General features: G+C 55.9%; 2 protein-coding genes across 2 annotated transcripts in view; one reads left to right on the top strand and one right to left on the bottom strand.

The window, feature by feature from the left end:
* Positions 1-466: 466 nt before the first annotated feature.
* On the bottom strand, positions 467-8,984 carry KDELR1 (KDEL endoplasmic reticulum protein retention receptor 1). The gene is made up of 5 exons (XM_069458476.1): positions 8,700-8,984; positions 7,915-8,015; positions 7,542-7,700; positions 4,051-4,303; positions 467-3,083 (listed from the first exon to the last, which is right to left on the bottom strand). The coding sequence occupies exons 1-5, from the start codon at positions 8,788-8,790 to the stop codon at positions 3,049-3,051; spliced, it is 639 nt and encodes a 212-aa protein (XP_069314577.1). The 5' UTR covers positions 8,791-8,984; the 3' UTR covers positions 467-3,048.
* A 2,057-nt stretch (positions 8,985-11,041) lies between these two features.
* Positions 11,042-18,146, top strand: part of GRIN2D (glutamate ionotropic receptor NMDA type subunit 2D) — a 36,922-nt gene continuing 29,817 nt past the window's right edge. The window contains exons 1-3 of the mRNA XM_069457455.1: positions 11,042-11,256; positions 12,042-12,317; positions 15,599-16,089. Coding sequence (XP_069313556.1) covers positions 15,625-16,089 — 465 coding nt within the window. The 5' untranslated portion in view covers positions 11,042-11,256; positions 12,042-12,317; positions 15,599-15,624. The remainder of the gene's footprint in view (positions 11,257-12,041; positions 12,318-15,598; positions 16,090-18,146) is intronic.

Here is an 18,146-nt window from a genome sequence, read left to right on the forward strand (position 1 = left end):
AACCAAACTGTGTGAGGAGGACTCGCTGGAGGAACAGGGGATGCTGAGTCCATGAACAAGATTCAGGGGAGATCCTTGTCTTCAAATATTTCCAAGACTGTCTTGGGGGAGGAAGGATTTTTATTCTAGGGGATCCCCAATGGTAATCAGGGACTCATGCACAGGCCACAAATGCTCCTGCCTATGGGCCACCAGGAGTGAGCAAGGCAGGTGACCCCAGTGGGTGAAGCACCTAGTATGGGAGCGGTGGGGACAGGGCCACGTCTAGGATGGGCAGCCTCCACTCGGCGTCCACTATTCACCAGTGGGGCCTGGGCTTTCTAGAGCAGCGCTGTCCCACTGGAATCTGCTGCCAGCCCCTAGGGGAATTTAAAATAGTCTGATAGCCACATTAAGAAAAGTAAAACAAAACAAGTAAATTAATTTTAATATTTTATTTAACCCAATATATCCAAAATATTATCATTTCAATGTGCAATCAATATAAAAATTATTAGTGAGGTACTTTACATTCTTCATACTAGGTGTTTGAAACCCATTGTGTATTTTACGCTGACAGCACACCTCAACTTGGACTCGCCATGTTCCAACAGTCACATGTAACTAATGGCTACCATGTTGTATAGTGCAGCCCTTGATTCTGGTTTTTTGAGAACAATTTGGACATCCTTTTTTTTTGGGGGGGGTGGCTTTTTATGTGAAATTAGTGGGCAAAAAATACAAAAAAAATATGTAAACTTAGTGCAGGCCAAACAAAACACACCTACATGGGGGCCACAGTGGCCTGCAGAGTGTTGGCTTACAAACTGGACAAAAGGACATGGGTTGTGAGGAATCAAATTTGAGTTCCATTGGTCCCTTTTTTGAGGCTTCCTGTGTGGCAGGCCCTGTACTCAGTTCTGAAAATACAAAAATAAACACGTGGTCTCCAGGGCAGCAGCACAGTGGATGGGAAGCATTATGATGTGGGAAATGGAGGATTCTGAGCTCTGGTCCTCCATCGCAAGCTCGATAACCTTGGGGATGTCAATTAATTTCTGTGGGCCAGAGCTGTATTGGCTATAAAACTAGAGAATCAGACCAGATTTAGATGGATGGTTTTCAGACTGTGTTCAAAGAGGTGCCTCGGGCTGAGCAGGCAGGGACACCACCTGGCTCCCCACAGTCAACCCCAGCAGCCCTGCTCCTGTGTTTCCCATATTAGGCTTCTGGGCAAAATGCTTCTAAATAGAAGGTCCCTTGGCTTAAAAGAGAGAAACGAAAAATAGCCTGAAAACCACACAGCAGTGGTTAAACACATAGGCTCTGGCATCGGGAAGCCCAGGTGCAAACCCCACCTTTGCCACACGTCCCTCTAAGCCTCAGTTTCCTCACCCACAAAGTGCCCCCTCTTCAGGGCCTGCTGTGGGGGTCGAAGGAGCTCATCTGTGTAAGGCACAGTGCCTGGCACATATTAAGTGCTCAGGAAATGCCGGCTCCCTGCCTCCTGAAGCTTCCAGAGCCATCCTATGGGATACCTGGAGGCGGTAAAGCGGGGGTTAGGAAGGTCAGAGAGAACACCCAGGAAGTCTGACTAAATCAAGGGTCAAAAATCCAAAAGCTTACAAGAGCCAGGCAGGTAACATAAGTGAAGGAAATAGGCCGGGTGTGAAGCCAATCTGGAGAAAGACATGGAAAATATTTCACTTTCCTTTTAACTCCATAAACAAACAAACAAAAATAACCACACAGCGTCAGCCCAATAATAAATGATAACAACCCCGCAGCCAAGTCCAGGGCACTGTGGTGAAAAGCTTGCATCCCATCCATTCAGATGCAGCCATCTGTTGCTGTCCAGAAATGAGGACCCAGCATTGTTAGATTGATGGAGTTTTTTTTCAACAGAAGCCAGAAATCTAGACTTTAATGTAAAAATCTGGTTTTTAAAGGCCAGTGACCCAGTCCTTTTTTTTTTTTTTTTTTTTTTTGAAAAAACACAGAGTGGCAACAAAATGCCAAATAAGGGTGGGACTGGGGCTGCCCATGTATGGCCTCTGACATACATGCTCTTGAAGGTCCTCTGCAACCCTGGGGCTCTGGAGAAACCGTCAGGCAAGTTCTGCGCCCCAGTGAGAAGAATCTTCAAGATTTTCTCCAAAACCTCTTCCCCAACGGAGCCGTGAGGAATCGACACAGCTGAAAGTCTCGAGAAACCCAGTTTCTCATCTTCCTGCTGCTCCCAGGCCTGGTCGCCTGTGGATGGTCAACAAGCAAAAGCAGAAGCAGGGACAGGGGCCAGGCGCGACCCCACATATGCAGAGATCGAGGGCAAGGAGCAGCAAAAGAAAGGTAGCATTTTTCTCTGTTTATTTCAAGAGAACAAAGAATCAACCATCAATTCTGTACAAAAACATGGCATTAGAGCTGCAGTGACTCTCCGGCCAGCCCCCCCTTCCCATGCCCAAGCCCCCCCAATTTGCCAAAAAATTAGAATAAGACCAAAAAACCCAAACTCTGGGGAAAAAATTGTTATGAAAAAATCGAGAGAGACCTTCCTGGGCCTCCCTTCCTCCCTATCCCCAACCTAGAAATTTGGTGGGGGGTTGGGGGGCTGTGCTCATGGCCATGGAGGTGGGGCAGGTGGGTGCCAGCAGATTTAGTGTTTGGCAACCAATAGGGCTGGAGGTGGGGTCTGGAAGGGAGCCGAGGGGCTTGGGGAAGGGAAAAGATCTCCCACCCTGCCCCAGCCCATAGGACACTCAAAAACAGTTTATAAAAATTGGGGCCAGAGAGTAGAAGAGAAAAGAGTCATCAGAGTCAAAAACTAAATAGTGGAAAGATTTTTTTTTCTTCTCTAAAAGGCAAAAGACTACAAACAGCCCAGGTCCTGAGCTCCCCAAGGCTTGAGTCCTCCACTGCCTCCCTGAAACCCAACAGGAGGCGGGATGGGGAGCAGGAAGAGGTTGGTTCTTTAAAAATTCACCCTTGGATGGGTAAGCTCTTCGTCATCATCGGTCGCCTTCCTCTGCCTCCCGCCACTGCCGAGGAGAGGGACGGCGAGGACCGGGGCTATGCTGGCAAACTCAACTTCTTCCCCTTCAGGACTGTGAAGAGAGAAAGTGGGTGGGCATTACCACCAGGGCCCCCGACGAAGCGGGCAGCCTCCCCACCCAGAGGAAGTCCTGCATGCCAGGCCGGGCAGACAGGCGAGGCGGGACAGCCCCCCAGGACTCTGGGTCATGAACTGGGGAATCGGCCTGAATCACTGAAGGGGCGGGGCTGGGGGATGCTGGTCTGGTCCTAGGTGCTGAGCGAAGGAGGCCCAGAGCAGCCCCATTTCTCCCAGGACTGCTGCTCTTCTACCCTTGGAGAACTCTCTGGCTGGAGGCCTTGATCTCTGAGGGAGGTGGGGTCAGAGGGTCTGGCAGGCCTGGCAAAGTGAGACCACCCCCTCCCGCCCTCCGAGCCTCAGCCTTTAGTGTCCCTCATTCCTTCACACAACTGAATCCTGGGTTTTTAGGTCCCTGCCTAAACATCACCTCCTCAAAGGGGCTTCCCCTGACCTCCATATAAAGTAGTTCCCCCTCTCTACAGTTACTTATGAACACATCCCTGGTTTATTTCTTGCATAGCCCTTCTTACTACTGACAGTTCTCTTTCTTTGCTTGTTCATTCACCGTCTCCCCTCTAGAACAGGGCCTCCTCCACCTTTTCTCCTCCTGCTGTATCCCCAGAGCCTAGCACCTGGCCAGGGACACAGAAAGTGCTCAATATGTTTGTTGAATGAATAAATGAATGAGTCAATCTTGGTGGACCCGAGTCCCTGCCCCATCTGGTCTCCACTCAAAGCAACATGGGGGCTGAGGACAAAAACTCCTTGGTCCTTAGGGAGGCAGAGACTAATGGTCTGAATTCCTAGGAGAGAGGTGGGCCTGGGGCCCCAGAAGCCAGGAGAGGAAGCCCTCCCTCCCTTGAGTGACACAGGGGTGAGGAGATGGACCCCAGACCCCAGGGAAGCAGGAGCTGTGCAAAGAGCAGGCTCCCTTGCAGCCAGCCCTGAATCCTGGCTACCTTTGGTGATGTAGAGGTAGAAGAAATCACAGTAGAGGACTGTCTGGACCAGGCCCGCCACGATGGCGATGAGGTCGAAGAAGCCCTCGAAGTGGTAGCGCCAGATCCAGTTGAAGAGATAGAGTGTACGGTAGACGCCCAGTGCAAACAAGTAGTGGCTGGTGATGGTCTCCGCCTCCCCGGTCTTGCTAACCATGAATAGCTGCGGCAAGATGGCCACCGACTCTAGGTAGATGGAGAAGGTCCAGAGGATCTGCAGAGGGGCCGGAGAGGGGAACAGAGGATAGGGCAGGAGAGGACAGGGCGTGAGAGAAGGCAGGGGATGGCGTGACAGTTACAGGCACAATGAAGTCAGAGAGAGGAGGGACGCAACCCAGGTACTTACCACATGCCAGACACCGTTCTACCAGTGTTATTCATGTCTCCATCTAACCCTCACCATGGTCCCATGCTCGAGATCCCATTATTAGCAACCCCATTCTATGGATGAGAAAACTGAGGCCAGAGGCGGTAAGATACTTTCTCAAAACCATGTAAGCAGCAGAGTAGGGATTTTGAACCAAGGGCTCGTAGTCAGTGCTCATAAACATACTGCAATTTCGCCTCTCTACAAAGCAGACCTGGATGGAATCCTGGCTCAGAGATTTCCCTTCTATGAGACCTTGGGCGAGATAAACAGATTCTCCAAGTCTCCACTTCCTCTATCTCTACAATGGGGATGATTTTCCCACTCTTGTAGGGACATCATTTAATGTGTAATCTTTGGAGACATAAATCAAATCATGTCACTCCATGGCTTAAAATCCTCCAGTGACTTCTTCCTACTGCAAGTAGAATAAAACCCAAACTCCTGACCTTGCCCTCTAAGGCCCTCCCCAGTCCAACTTCATCCCCTACATACTCCCCTCACTCCCTGGGCTGCAGCCACAGAGGCCCTTTATCTGGTCCTCCAACACGCCATGCTTCCTCCCGCCTCAGGGCCTTTGCACTTGCTGTTCCTGAAGCAGGGAAAGCTCTTCCCCTAGACTGTCACACATCTGCCTCCTCCAAATCCTCCCGGCCTCAGCTCGTCAGTCACCTCCTGAGAGAGACCTTCCCTGACCATCCTTTCCCCAGGACTGTCACATCACCCCGTCTTATCCCCTTCTTGGCCACTCTCACCAGAATGTGAGCTCCATGAGGCCTGGGATGCTATACCTGGTTCACCCCATGGCCCCTGCACCTAGCCCAGTTCCTGAATGAATGAGTGAGTGAGTGAGTAAAGTACAGGCCACCGTTTAGGCAGCTGTGATAACCATCATTGGTGAGCAGAACATGGCATCACAGGACAAGAGAACAAGAGACTGCAGACATCTGCCAGCCTGCTTTCAGTCCCAGAGATGAAAGGTCAGTTGTGTTTTACATCCTCTATTTCGTGATGTCTGAATTTTTAAAGAAGAATATTTTCCTTCTATGATTAAAACATAATTTTTTAGCAAGCACCAAGTAATAGCATAAGCTTTGGAAGCAGGCAGGACTGGGTTCAAATCCTGTGAACTCTCCTTTCTGAGCCTCACCTTCGTCCTCCAAGAAACAGGAATGAGGATGCCTGTTTCCCAGGGTGGCCGAGAGATCAGACGGGATGATGATGTGTTTAGAATGGCCCACTCAGGGCTGGGCAATTAGTCAAGTTGATACTTTGCACAAGTCACTGCCCCGCTCTAAATGAGGGAACCGCAAAGGCCGGAGTCAAGAGGCCTGGGTTCTGGCCCAGCCCCACTGCCTCCCCCAGCCTCAGTCGATCTCCCCATCTGCAAAATGGGTCCAGTCATCCCTAGTCAGCAGGGCAGTTATGAACAGGCCAAGGGCTTGGGTAAATGCTCCAAGTAAGGTGGCGACAATGATATGTTGCAAAGTCCAGGGCCTGGAGCCAAGTCCAGGGTTCTCACCACAGCATGATACAGCCTCCTGACATTTCTGGGGACTCATGGGCCAAAGTCACCCTCAGTCGGATTTGTCTAGCCTGCACAGCACTTTTAGAAATATATTTTGAATCTGTGGCCAAAATTTTAAAGTGAGATATCTTGCCTGAAAACTCTTGAATTATGGCTTCTGTTGAAAACATCAGCATGTCTGGCCACCCAGGGATAGCTTCCTATAAGGCAGGAGTAGTGCAGGCCTAAGTGAGAAAAGGTTATCCAGAATTTATGATTCCTGTCAAGCCCCAGGAGGCAGGAGATCACAAACTTAGCATGGGTCCTCCCAAAATTCCTCCCAGGAGTTTGTACGGTCTCACCAAAACACCATTGAATGAAACTCATGACAGCTAACATTTATAAGTAAAAGTATCAGGCATAGTACTAAATACTTCCGTCACTGAACAAACATTGACGTAGCACTTCCTACCTTGATATAATTTGGATTTGTCCCTTCCTAATCTCAGGTTGAAATTTGATCCCCAATGTTGGAGGTGGGGTCGAGCGGAAGGTGTTTGGGTCATGGGGACAAATCCCTCATGAATGGCTTGGTGCCTTCCACCAATGAGTGTTCCCTCTCTTCACGAAAGAGCTGATTGTTTAAAGGAGCCTGGTTCTACTTCCTCCCTCTCTTGCTCCCTCTCTCACCATGTGACATGCCTGCTCCCTCTTTGCCTAAGGAGTAGAGGCTTCCTGAGGTCCTCACCAGAAGCAGATACCAGCACCATGCTTCTCGTACAGCCTGCAGAACAGTGAGCCAAATATACCTCTTCTTTATAAATTACCCAGCTTTTATAACAATATGACACGGACTAACACAGACCTCATGCCAGACACTGTGCTTGACAGATATCAGTCCCTCATTAGAACCCTATGAATTAGGAACTGATTATCCCCCTTTTACTGATGAGGAAACTGAGGCACAGAGAAGTTACATGACTTGCCCAAAGTCCCATATCTGCCAAGTGGTAGAGGCAGGCTTCAAATCCCTATGCTCTGATTCTGGAGTCTATGTGTGTTTAATCACCAAGCGATGCAGCAAAATCTCAGTAAATCCTCACAATGACCTAATCACAACTTTACAAATGGGGAAACTGAGGCACAGAAAGGTCAAGTCATATGCCCAGGATCATGCTAATAGAAAGTAGCAGATCTAGAATTCAAATCCAAGCAGCCTGGCTCTAGAGCCCTGTTTCCAATTCCTGGGCTATTCAGTCTGGTACTTACTAGACCGATGACCTTGGACTAGTCATTTAGACCCCCTAAGTCTCAGTTTCCTCATCTATAAAATGGCGCTGCTGCAAAAAGTAATGAATTAATGTATGTGAACTGCTTAGAGCAGCATCTGTCACACAGTGACTGTGCTGCCATTGTGTTAATATCATCTGACCCCAGAGCCCATACACTGAACTTGTTTGTCCTAAAATAAAACACTCTGAGCACAACCCACAGAAGGAAGCCTCCCCGAGGTCTGCTGTCATAGCCGCTCTGCCATACCCCATCCAACCAGCAAAGGGGTCCCAGCAAGGGGCCTACCTCTAGAGGGGTGAAGTCATGGTTGACCAAGAACGCCAGGACAGCCGTGGGAATGACGAGGAACTCTACTCTGAATGTGTCATGGTTCCCATCGTAAGTGGCTTTGAACTTGCTGTAAATCATCCAGACTGTGGTAAAGGAGCAGGCTATGTAGACCACCTGAGGAGGAGGATGACGAGAGGGCACCTCAGCTCACAGGGCAGGGCCTGTACCCCCAACAGGCTCAGACCCAGGAGTCTGAAAGCCCAGCCCCTCCTCCCTCAGACACAGGAGTCCAGGCCCCAGCCCCTCTTCCCTCAAACCTGGGAGTCTGGGACCTACACCTGGCTCCCCTGCCCCAGGGCAGCCCAGAGAGGTGGCGTAGAGCCTTTACCTTCATACAAGTGTTGTAAAGTGAGATGTAGTTGGTGAAGAGGTCCAGATATCGGGCAGTGAACACCACAGCAAACAGCACCTGGCTCTTCCCTGAAATCCCTGTGGTCCAGAGAGGGAGAGAGAGGGAGAGGGCTAGGGTGCGTTGCACGGGCAATAAACTAAGGCACAGCGCCTGGGACCAGCCTGGAGGCGGCTCTGGAGTGCAGCTGTCCCTAGAGGCCTCCCCAGCCCGCCTGCCCGCCTGAGCAGGGCACTTTCCCACAGCCCACAGCCAGGGGGCAGCCCAGGCCCCCGAAGCTACTCCAGCCCGAGGCTCTGTCCTAGGCTAGGCCTCGCGGCCACCTCTGTTCCCCTCAGGGTCCTCCTCTAGTCCAGACCCAAGGTGGGACCTAGGGAGGACCCAACCAGACCTCAGCCCCTGGGGATCCATTCACCTCCCTCCCACTCCCTTCCTGGACGCCACGGTCCACGTCACCAACTCCCAGCCACCTCCTGCCTGCCATGGCTCCCAGTTCTCAGTCCCTGAACCCTCGGGCTGCCAAGATTGGGGCTGTGGGTGGCTGAATTGGGGGCCTTGGGCCACCCTCACTAAACTGTATGCAGCCCTCCAGTCTGGGGAAGGGAGCTGACCTCCTGGCGACCCAGGACCTGGAAGAAAGATCTCCCAGCAAGCGGTGGGGGGAGAGACCTGTCCCCCTAGTGTCCCCAGAACCTTTCCCGAGTCCTGGGACGCCCCCCGCCCAAGCAGTCTCTCCCCTTCTCCCGCCCAGGTGGGCCTCTCACCGGCACACGAACGAGACTTCCAGATTTTGAGCAGTAGCAAGATGATGGCTAGGAGGTGGGAGAGGTCTCCCAGGAATCGGAAGAGATTCATGGCTGGGGGCCTCTGGCAGGGCTGAACGGGAGGGAGGCAGGCTGGCGGGGTTCTGCTCCCGGAAGCTGCTGTTCTTGCCGGGCGGCTGGGCTCGGGGGGCGAGAGAGGCACCCTCGGGTGGGCTCCGCTCCAGGGAGGGGGGGTTTGGGAGGGGGAGCCGAGGCCCGAGCTGGTAGCCGCGCTAGAGCGGGGAAAAGGGAGGAGGGCGGGAGAAGGAGGAGTCCGGGCTGGGAGGCCCCGCCCCTGAGGGCGGGTTCCTGATCTCCGGCGCCCCCTATCGCCCACCTCATGCTTTGCAGAAACGACGCTGAATGCATCCCCAAGGCTGCCTCTTGGTAACTTGCAGGGTCATTGGGTTCTGAAAGTCCCAAATCGGGTACCTGCTCCCCCAGGCAGCCTGTGTCTCTGTAAGGGACCCAGTCCGGCCGCTCAGCCTCTGCGCTTGACAGGGCTTTGGAAGGCTGGCCTCTGAGATTTAAAAATCCTGGCCAGGCCAGCCGCGGTGGCTCAGGCCTGTAATTCTAGCACTTTGAGAGGCCGAGGCGGGAGGATCGCTTGAGCTCAGGAATTCCAGACCAGCCTGAGCAGGAGTGAGACCTCGTCTCTACTAAAAATAAAAAAATTATCCTGACGTGGTGGCGCGCACCTGTAGTTCCAACTACTGAGGAGGCTGAGGCAGAAGGATGGTTTGAGCCCAGGAGTTTGAGGTTTCAGTGAGCTATGATGATGCCACTGCACTCTAGCCTGAGCGACGGAGTGAGACTCTGTCTCAAAAATAATAATAATAAAAATAAAAATCCTGGACAGGGACCCAGAGGCTAGGCTGCCAGCTTCTGCTCTTCTCAAGGGCCTCCAGCTCCAATCCACCCAAAAGACAAGAAACAGCCCCCAGCACCTCCACCTCCTCTAGACCCCTGGCCCCAGCCCCTCCTCCCTCAGACCCAGGAGTCCAGGCTCCCAGCCCCCTCCCCTCTCAAGACCCCCTTCCTTGGACCTTACAGTCCCACCCTAACCATCTTCTACCCCAAGCATCCTAACCTCAGGAATCTAGATCCACAATCCCTTCCTTCCTCTAAGACCAGAGCCTTCACCTCTGCCCTTCCAGACCTTGGGGGTGAAGGAAGCAGGAATCCCACCTAGTAGGCTCAAGGCAAAAAATTGAACCCAAACTACTTCAGAGAAGCCCATAACCCTGGCTTCAGCCCCTGCTCCAGAACTTTGGAAATTTTCCCTCTCTCTCTCTCTCTCTCTCTCTCCCAGCCTTCACCCCCAGGGGCCCAGGTGTCCCATACCACACTCCACCCCAGGGCTGCATGGGTAGCTTATAGAAGTGCTGGGCCTGACCTCTTTAGCAGGAGGGGCAGGAGAGGCAGCTGGCCCTGTGGGACCCTCAGGGGGACAAGTTGTGTCTATGAGGGGAGAGATGCTGCTTTCCTTCTGAATACTCATGGGTCATAGAGACTGGGTCCCTCAATAAAAAAAGGGGTACAAGGATTTTGGTTTCCTCAAAGGGGTGGATGGGCTGGGTGTCCAACGGTAAGTCTTGGGTCCTTGAAAGTGGTTTGTGCTGGGGGAGGGTCAGGATGTCTGAGTCCCAAAAGGAACTCAAGCTTAGAGGGGAGGCTCCAGATTCCTGGGTCTCAGTGGAAAAGGGACTCCTGGACTCCCAGGTCTGAGGGAGGAGGGGCTGGGGGCCTGGACCTTGGCTCTGAGGGAGGAGGGGCTGGGGTTCTGGAGCCCTGGGTCTGAGGGAGGAGGGGCTGGGGGCCCCCAACCTGGGTCTGAGGGAGGAGGGGCTGGGGGCCCCCAACCTGGGTCTGAGGGAGGAGGGCCCAAGTCCATGTTAGAGACCCAGTATGCAGGCCTAGCCTTTCGGGGCAATAGAAGCCAGATGATGGGTCTTGGCATGGCGGACACTGAAGTCAGGGAAAGGCCTTCTGCTTCCCCAGCCTCAAATGGGGAGGGGGCAAAGGGCAGCAACTCCCAGCCCTGGAGCAGAGGTCTGAGGCTGGTGTCTCCATACCAGATTCTGAGTCCCTGCGGACCCCCGACACACACACACTTCTTTCTCCGTTTTCATTTTCAGCCCCTCACTCCCGTGTCCCACGAGGAAGGCAGAGGCCGGTAGCTGGGGGTGGGGGGCGACCCCCTCCCCCAGCCCTGGCAGGAGGAGGGGTCCCCAGGGAGGCCAGGAGGGGGGGCTGTGGGTCTCCCAGCAGGGGCGGACGGACGGGGACTGAATGTTAATCGCATCCCCAGTGAGTGTGTGTGAGAACAGAGCGAGTGTGCGAGTCCCTCCCGCTCCGGCTCCTCCAAGCCGCGGCCGTGGCCGCCGCCGCCGCCGCCGCCACCCGCACCCGCAGCTTCCCGCAGCCTGCCTCGGCCACCAGTGCCCAGCTGGGGGGTGTCGGCCTGGGTGGGTCCGCCCGGCCCCCAGGGGTCTCTCGTGCATCTGCCATCTGCCCGGTGAGAATCTGTGTGTCCGGGTGTCTGGGGCTGGCTGGTGAAGGGGGGGTGTGTCTGTAAGGGCTGCGGCGGCCGCGGGAGGGAGGGGTCTGTCTGTCTGTACCGACCCTGAGCCGCCTGCCTGGGTGTCGTGGGTCCCCCAGTCCTCCCCTCAGCCCCCCAAACCCGGATAGATGGTGTGTACCTGGGTTCTGTGTCTCCTGCCTGCGACCAGGCATTTGGGCGTCCCCGGCTGCCTGTGTCCTCCTGTCTGTCTGAACAGCCTCTGCTGGCAGTGGTAGCCTGGCCCCCATTGGACCCCCCCTGTGTGTGTGTGTGTGTGTGTGTGTGTGTGTGTGTTTCCCTCCTCAAGCTCCGGGGGTGTTGAGGGGGAATCCCAGGGAAGTGAGGCTGTGCGTGTGTGCGTGTGTGTGTTTCTGCCTGTGTTTGTGAGTGGGGGCGTCGAGGGGGGGTCTGGAGGTGGCCAAGCAAGGAAGAGGCAAGCAGTTCCCCAGACAGGCGATCTCCCGCTCCTCACACAAACACACACATCAGCCACCGGCTTCAGAGGTGACCCAGACAGACAGACAGACAGACACAGACGCTGGAGGGGGGGCTGAGGGCACAAAGCAGGGTTGCGAATGAGCCAGGCAGAGGCGGGACCGGACACATGGAAAGGGGGGAGGAGCTGGGGCTGAAGCGGCAGAGGGGGGCACCCCAGGTGGGCGGAGGGGGGATCCCCACGGGGTCGGGGTGGCAAGAGGACACCCCAACAGCCTCCGCAATGTCCGGGGCCCAACTTCCAGCGCAACATGTGTAGCCGTGTCCTCGCCTAGTCCAGGTGGCCGCAACCTTGGGGGACAGACAGGGCAGGACAGGACCGAGGAAGAGGAAGGAGAGACGGAGCCAGAGACAGGCAGGAGGTCCCCGCTGTGCGCCGCTGCTACTGCCACTGCCGCCGCCCCGGGGCCTGACCCCCCTATTGGCTCCCTGAGCTCTCCGCGGAATCTTGGGGTCGCTGGACGCCAGGTTCCAGTCCTGGCCCCCCTGCAATCCCCCCAACAGAACAGGGTCATGAAAAGGTAAGGCCGGGGAAGGGATGCAGGGGTGGGGGTGGGAATGTAGACCCCGAAATCTAGGACAGGGAAAGTTGGCCATGGGGCCTCATGGAGGGAGGGGGTTTGAATGGTGGGCAGGGGTCTTTGCTCTCCCCCAGCTTCCCTGTCCTCAGGGACTCTCCTCTGCCCTCTCTCTTTCTCCCTGTCTGAGCCCCTCTTTTCTGGGTCTGTACACCTCAGACCTCTTAAGCCCCCCATTTCTCTGACACTTTGCTGCCCCTCTCCAGCCCCACATACCTGACACCCCATGTCTCTCTCTGTCCCTCCATCTCTCCATCTCACCTTCTCTCGGCACCCCCTTTCCCCGCATCAGTCTCCCCCACCACTGGCCAGCCCTCTCCCTCTCTCCTCTCGCTCTCCCCTCCCATCTCAGAGCTATGAGTCTGCTATTAATACCCCTGACAAGGACCTTGAGGGCATCCAGGCCCCCAGCACCCCTCGCCCAAGCTGCCACCCCTTCCTCAAGGTTCTGAAATACCCTTCCAGCCTCTTCCAAGCCCCGGGATTAGGGTGGGGAGAGACCGGTGTTGTGTGTGTGTGTTGGGGGGGCGGGGAGGGGAATGGGATGCCGTCTGCAGCACGACTCGAGGTGGGGGAGCTGTTGATCAAAGTGGCCTCTCCTCCCTTCTGTGATGGATTGGGGAGAGCGATGGAGACAGGGACACCCCAGGAATCTCTGGCACCCTCCTCCTCCTCAGCTTGGGGCAGGCTATGCTGTGTACAGGAGTGGGGTGACTGGGGAGGCCGGAGCTGGGGGGGCACCCAGGATGTTGGGATTGATGGGGTTTGAGACAAAAAGGAGGTCTTTAAGGGAGGGGAGGGCTGGGAACCCAGATTCCTGGGTCTTGGGGGAAGAGGGGAACAGGGGACCTGGGCTCTTGGCTCCTGTCGTAGAGGAGGCTGGGCACTTGAATTCCCAAGTCTTAGGGCAGGAGGGGGCTGGGACTCTTGGGTTCTGGGAAAGAACAGGGCTGAATGCCTGGACTCCGGAGTCCTGGGGGAGGAAGGGGCTGACGGCAGGACTCCTGCATCTTTATGGGAGAAGTTGGAGGACAGGGCTTCTGTGTCTGATGGAGGAGGGGACCGGGGGCTCAGTCTCCTGAGTCTGGGCAGGGGACCAGGGTCCGGACTCTTTAGCCCCTGTGTGGGTGTCATCAGCCAGGGGAGACGGGAGCCTGGTCTCTGTGATCCCTGAGGGTGTGGGTTCTGGAGACTGGGCCTCCAGAGTCCTGGAGGACTGGAGCTGCCACTTCTCGGTCCCTGGAGGGGTGAGGGACCGCACTCCCCAATCCCTGTGAGAGAGGACTGGGCATCCAGCCTCCAGAGAAGGGTGGGGCTGGAGCCTGCCCTCTTGGGCCTCAGCAGGGAGCAGGACCCTGGGGTCCCTAAGGGCAGAGGCCAGGCAGGGGTGGGTCTGAGAGAGGCAGAGGAGGGGCTGGAGGGTGAGCAGCCACCAGGAAGGGAGGGGAGAGCGAGAGTTAACCCCGCGGGGACCAGGCCACAGCTGTGGGTTATTTTGGGGTGGAGGGGGGGTTATTCTGAGCACTGATTGAGCCAGCTGCTTGGGGAAGGGCAATGGAGAGGAGGGGCGAAGAGGAGCCAGGATTTGGGAGGGATGGGCATGCTAGGAGCCCCCACCCCCTTTCCAGGGGAGACAGCAGCCCAGGATCTCGGGGGAGGGGGCAGGGGGAGGGGAGGAGACCTCTAGGCAGGGGAGAGGGTGTGGGCCTTTCCCCCACCCTGGCTGTCTGTGGGGTGGACGAGGCCTACGCTACCATGGCAACCGGACAGGAGACTGACTGACAAGCCAAGAGAGAACCCTTCCCTGCCTGGACCCTCACCCCTTTAGGAAGCCCCTAGCACAGGCTCCAGTCCCTCTCTGGGAACCAGGAGCCCAGACCCCCCAGTGCCCTCCTCCCTCAGACCCAGGCAGGACCCAGGAGCCTGGGCTCCCAGCCCAAACACCCCAGGCGGCAAGTATTCAACAGGGGGCACAGGAAGAGATGAGATGCTGTATTTCCTCTAATTTACTAAATTGCTCCGGGCTGGGTGCCAGGGACCCCCCTCCCAGCTCTCCACAGCTGTGCCCCCAACCCTGCATCCCAGCCTGGGCCATAACTCTCTTTCTCACTCTCATTGAGAATGTGGGGGACAGGGACAGGAGTAACAGGACAAAAATGGGTTGGGGGTTGTGGTCGGGGTGAGGGGTAAGGTTGTGGGGGCACTTTCTCTCCTCGGGGTGCCCCACTAATTTCTCCTTCTCTTTCTTTCTCTCTCCCCACACACCTGACCCCTTTTCCCTCTCTCATTTTTTTTTCCTCCCTTTTTCTCCTTTTTATATTTGCTCCCTCCTGTCACTTGCCTTCCCTGCCTTCCTTTCATGTCTGTGCTGGGCACCTCCCTGGTGGGGGTCTCGATCTTTGCCTTGCCTCGCTATTTCTGTCTTCTTGTGTTTTCTCTCTGCTCTGCCTGCCTCCCTCAATCTCAATTCTGTTTCCCCATCTCTCATGTGTGCGTGTCTCTTCGTGGCCGTGGGGTCTGTCTCGGTCTTCCTGGTTTTCTTTCCATCTTCCTCTCTAACTTTCTTGTCTCTCTTATCTCTCCCATCTCCCTGCGTCTATCTCTGCATCTCTCCTCACTCTGCCGTTCTCTCCCTGGGTCTCCCTCGCTCCCTATTTCTGTCACACTGTCTTCTTTCTTTCCCTCTTCTCCCTGTCTCTGTTCCTCCTTCTCTCTCACTCCTGCCGCTCTTCCCCCCATCACCTCTCTGTTGTCATCTCCCTTCCTATTTCCCTGCTCCTATTTTGATCCCATCTCTGCGGGTCTCTTTCCCATCTGTCTCATTGTTGTCCCATCCCTACCCTACCTATCTCTTTCCCTCTTTCTCTCTCCTTACCTCTGTATCTTCCCCTGACTCCATCACCCACCCCGGTCTGTGTCTCTCCATACTCCACTTCTCCCTATTCCTCTGTGTCTCTCCCTCTTTCACCCCCCACACCTCTCCCTATGTATTTGGTATCTCTTCCCCACCTCTCCCTTCCACCTCCCCCCACCGTGTCTCTCCCTCTGCCTGTGTGTCTCCCCCTCCGTGTCTGTCTCTCCCTCTCCTCTCTCCCCTGTATCTCCTCTTCTGTGCATCTCTTTCAACATCTTGTCTCCCTGTCTCTGCGTCTCCCCGTCCGTGTCTGTCTGTGCTTTCTGTTCCTGCCTCTCCTGCCGTGTCTCTCCCTGGCCCGGGCGCTCAGAGGCCGCCCGGCGGGGCCCGCAGGCGATGCGCGGTGCCGGTGGCCCCCGCGGCCCTCGGGGCCCCGCTAAGATGTTGCTGCTGCTGGCGCTGGCCTGCGCCAGCCCGTTCCCGGAGGAGGCGCCGGGGCCGGGCGGGGCCGGCGGGCCCGGCGGGGTCCCCGGAGGGGCGCGGCCGCTCAACGTGGCGCTGGTGTTCTCGGGGCCCGCGTACGCGGCCGAGGCGGCGCGCCTGGGGCCGGCCGTGGCGGCGGCCGTGCGCAGCCCGGGCCTGGACGTGCGGCCCGTGGCGCTGGTGCTCAACGGCTCGGACCCGCGCAGCCTTGTGCTGCAGCTCTGCGACCTGCTGTCGGGGCTGCGCGTGCACGGCGTCGTCTTCGAGGACGACTCGCGCGCGCCCGCCGTCGCGCCCATCCTCGACTTCCTGTCGGCGCAGACCTCGCTGCCCATCGTGGCCGTGCACGGCGGCGCCGCGCTCGTGCTCACTCCCAAGGTGCGCGCGATCAGCGGGCGGGGCGGGGCCGGTCACTGGGGGCGGGGTCTGGGGCGCTCTGAGGGGTGTGGCCTTGGAGGGGGCGGGGACAGTCCTGTGGGTCAGCATCTGGGATGACGTGGGGCCAGGTGGTAGGGGTTAGGTCTAGGTAAGAGGCAGGGCTGACACGGAGGGGCTTGGCCTATAGGCTAAGCGGGGTCTTCGGGAGAGTCACCTAGAAGCAGGGTCAGAGAGGCCAGTTGTCTATGATCAGGGTATGGGGACGGCGTGGGCCCAGTCATTGCAGGTGAGGGACCGTGGGAAAGGCGAGCGAGGGGCGGGGACTGGGGACAAAAAGGGACCAGCCAAAGATGGCAAAATCTGAGGGAGGCGTGGGTCTGGGATCAGCGAGGGGACAAGTCACCTGGAAAGGACTGGAATTCAGAAAAGGGCTAAAGCTAGTGCAGAGATGGGAGCCAGGCAGGGATGGGCGGAGCCATCCTGTGAGAGGAGGAGCCTGAGATGGGGCGGGGCCTATTGAGGGGAGGAGCCGGTGGGACAGAGAGGTGGTGCATGGAGCCACCTGAGTGGGTGATGCCTGAGTCTGCCAATTCCCTGCTGTGGGGCCTGTGGCTTTGTGACTGGATCACTATTGTAGTTCTGTCCAGAACGTTCTGGGATGGACCTGTCTGTCCAGCTTTCTTGTTCTCATTGGCATGGTGCTGTCCAGATTTGTGGGCAGATTACCTGGCAGGTGAACTTATTATTTCCTGGCTGCCACCTCCATGGCATACACAGAGATGTGGTCCCTAGTGCCTCCATTGCTGCTGCGAAGTGCAATCCACTCTTTTTCATTGTCTGCTGGGCACTGTGGTCTGCTCAGTGTACACTCATACCTTCTGGGAAATGTCCCTTCACTGTCCCTGAATAGAAGGAAGAATGGTCTTCACAGCTCCATCTGTGCCCCGTTGAATGCTGGGAACATGGTCCCCTCAGCACACCTCCACCTGCTGAAGGATGAAGCCCTCTTGGGGTTCTCATTACAGGCTAGGAGATCTCATCCCCTCGGACAACTGTCCTGTCCCCTAAACATATAACCACAGGCATACATTTAAGGAGTAAGTCCACTTGCTGTTCTCGCTGCATTACAGGAAGATTTATTGAGGGCTGACTCTGTGCCAGGGCTGTTTTAAGTTCTCGAGAATACAGTTCTAGGGGGGAAAAGACAGAGTCCCTGCCTTATGGAGCTTGCATTCTAATGGGGAGACAGACAAAAGTAACAGTAAAATCTGTCCTGGAGGAAATCGACAGGATGGGGCTTCAATAGATGACAGTCAGGGGAGGAGGTGACACCTGAGCTGGACCTAAGGAATGAGGAGGGGCAGGTCCAGCATGGAGGAACTGGGGGAAAGTGTCCCCAGGAGAGGCAACAGCTAAGGGCAAAGCCCTTGTAGCAGGAAGGAGCTTGGCATGCTTTAGGAAGAGCAAAGAGGGAGTGTGGCTGCCACCGACCGGGGGGGTTGGGGTGGTAGGAGATGAGGTCAGAGAAGCAACAGGGGCCGGTTCACGCAGGGCCTTGTAGGCCACGGTGAAAACTTTGGCTTTGATTCTGAGGTAGAATCATTGGAAGGTTTTCAACCAAGAAGGGATGTGATCCAATTAATATTTTGAAACGATCACTCTGGCTGCTGTTTGGAGAATGGACTGGAAGATGCAAGGTTGGAAGCAGAGATAGTTGGAAAGCCGTAAATGTCTAGGCAAGAAAGTGGTGACGATGAGGGTTGAGGCAGTGATGGTAGTGAGGAATGGACAACAGGGTTATGTTTGAACATAGAGCCAAGACAATTTGGGGATAGCTAGATGAGGGTGTGAGGGAAAGAGAGGGAAAGGCTGATTTAGGTTTGGGGCCTATGCATCAGGATGAATAAGGGAAAGACGACAGGGAGAAGGTTCGAGAGAGGTGGGGAAAGATCCAGTGTTCTGGTTTTGACATGACAATTTTGAGATGCCTCTTGGAAATCCAAGGGGAGACATTGAATAAAAGGGAAGATGGGGCCGGGCGCGGTGGCTCACGCCTG

This window comes from Eulemur rufifrons, chromosome 24 (assembly GCF_041146395.1).
Source record: "Eulemur rufifrons isolate Redbay chromosome 24, OSU_ERuf_1, whole genome shotgun sequence".
NCBI lineage: Eukaryota > Metazoa > Chordata > Mammalia > Primates > Lemuridae > Eulemur > Eulemur rufifrons.

Bases quoted from the DNA above. Each gene is read 5' to 3' on its own strand.
- KDELR1 (XM_069458476.1), bottom strand. From the start codon at position 8,790: ATGAATCTCTTCCGATTCCTGGGAGACCTCTCCCACCTCCTAGCCATC. The intron at 7,701-7,914 runs GTAAAGGCTCTA...CCTCCTCCTCAG, and splicing joins TTTACAACACTTGTATGAAG to GTGGTCTACATAGCCTGCTC. The intron at 4,304-7,541 runs GTAGGCCCCTTG...GCCCCTCTGCAG, and splicing joins ATGACTTCACCCCTCTAGAG to ATCCTCTGGACCTTCTCCAT.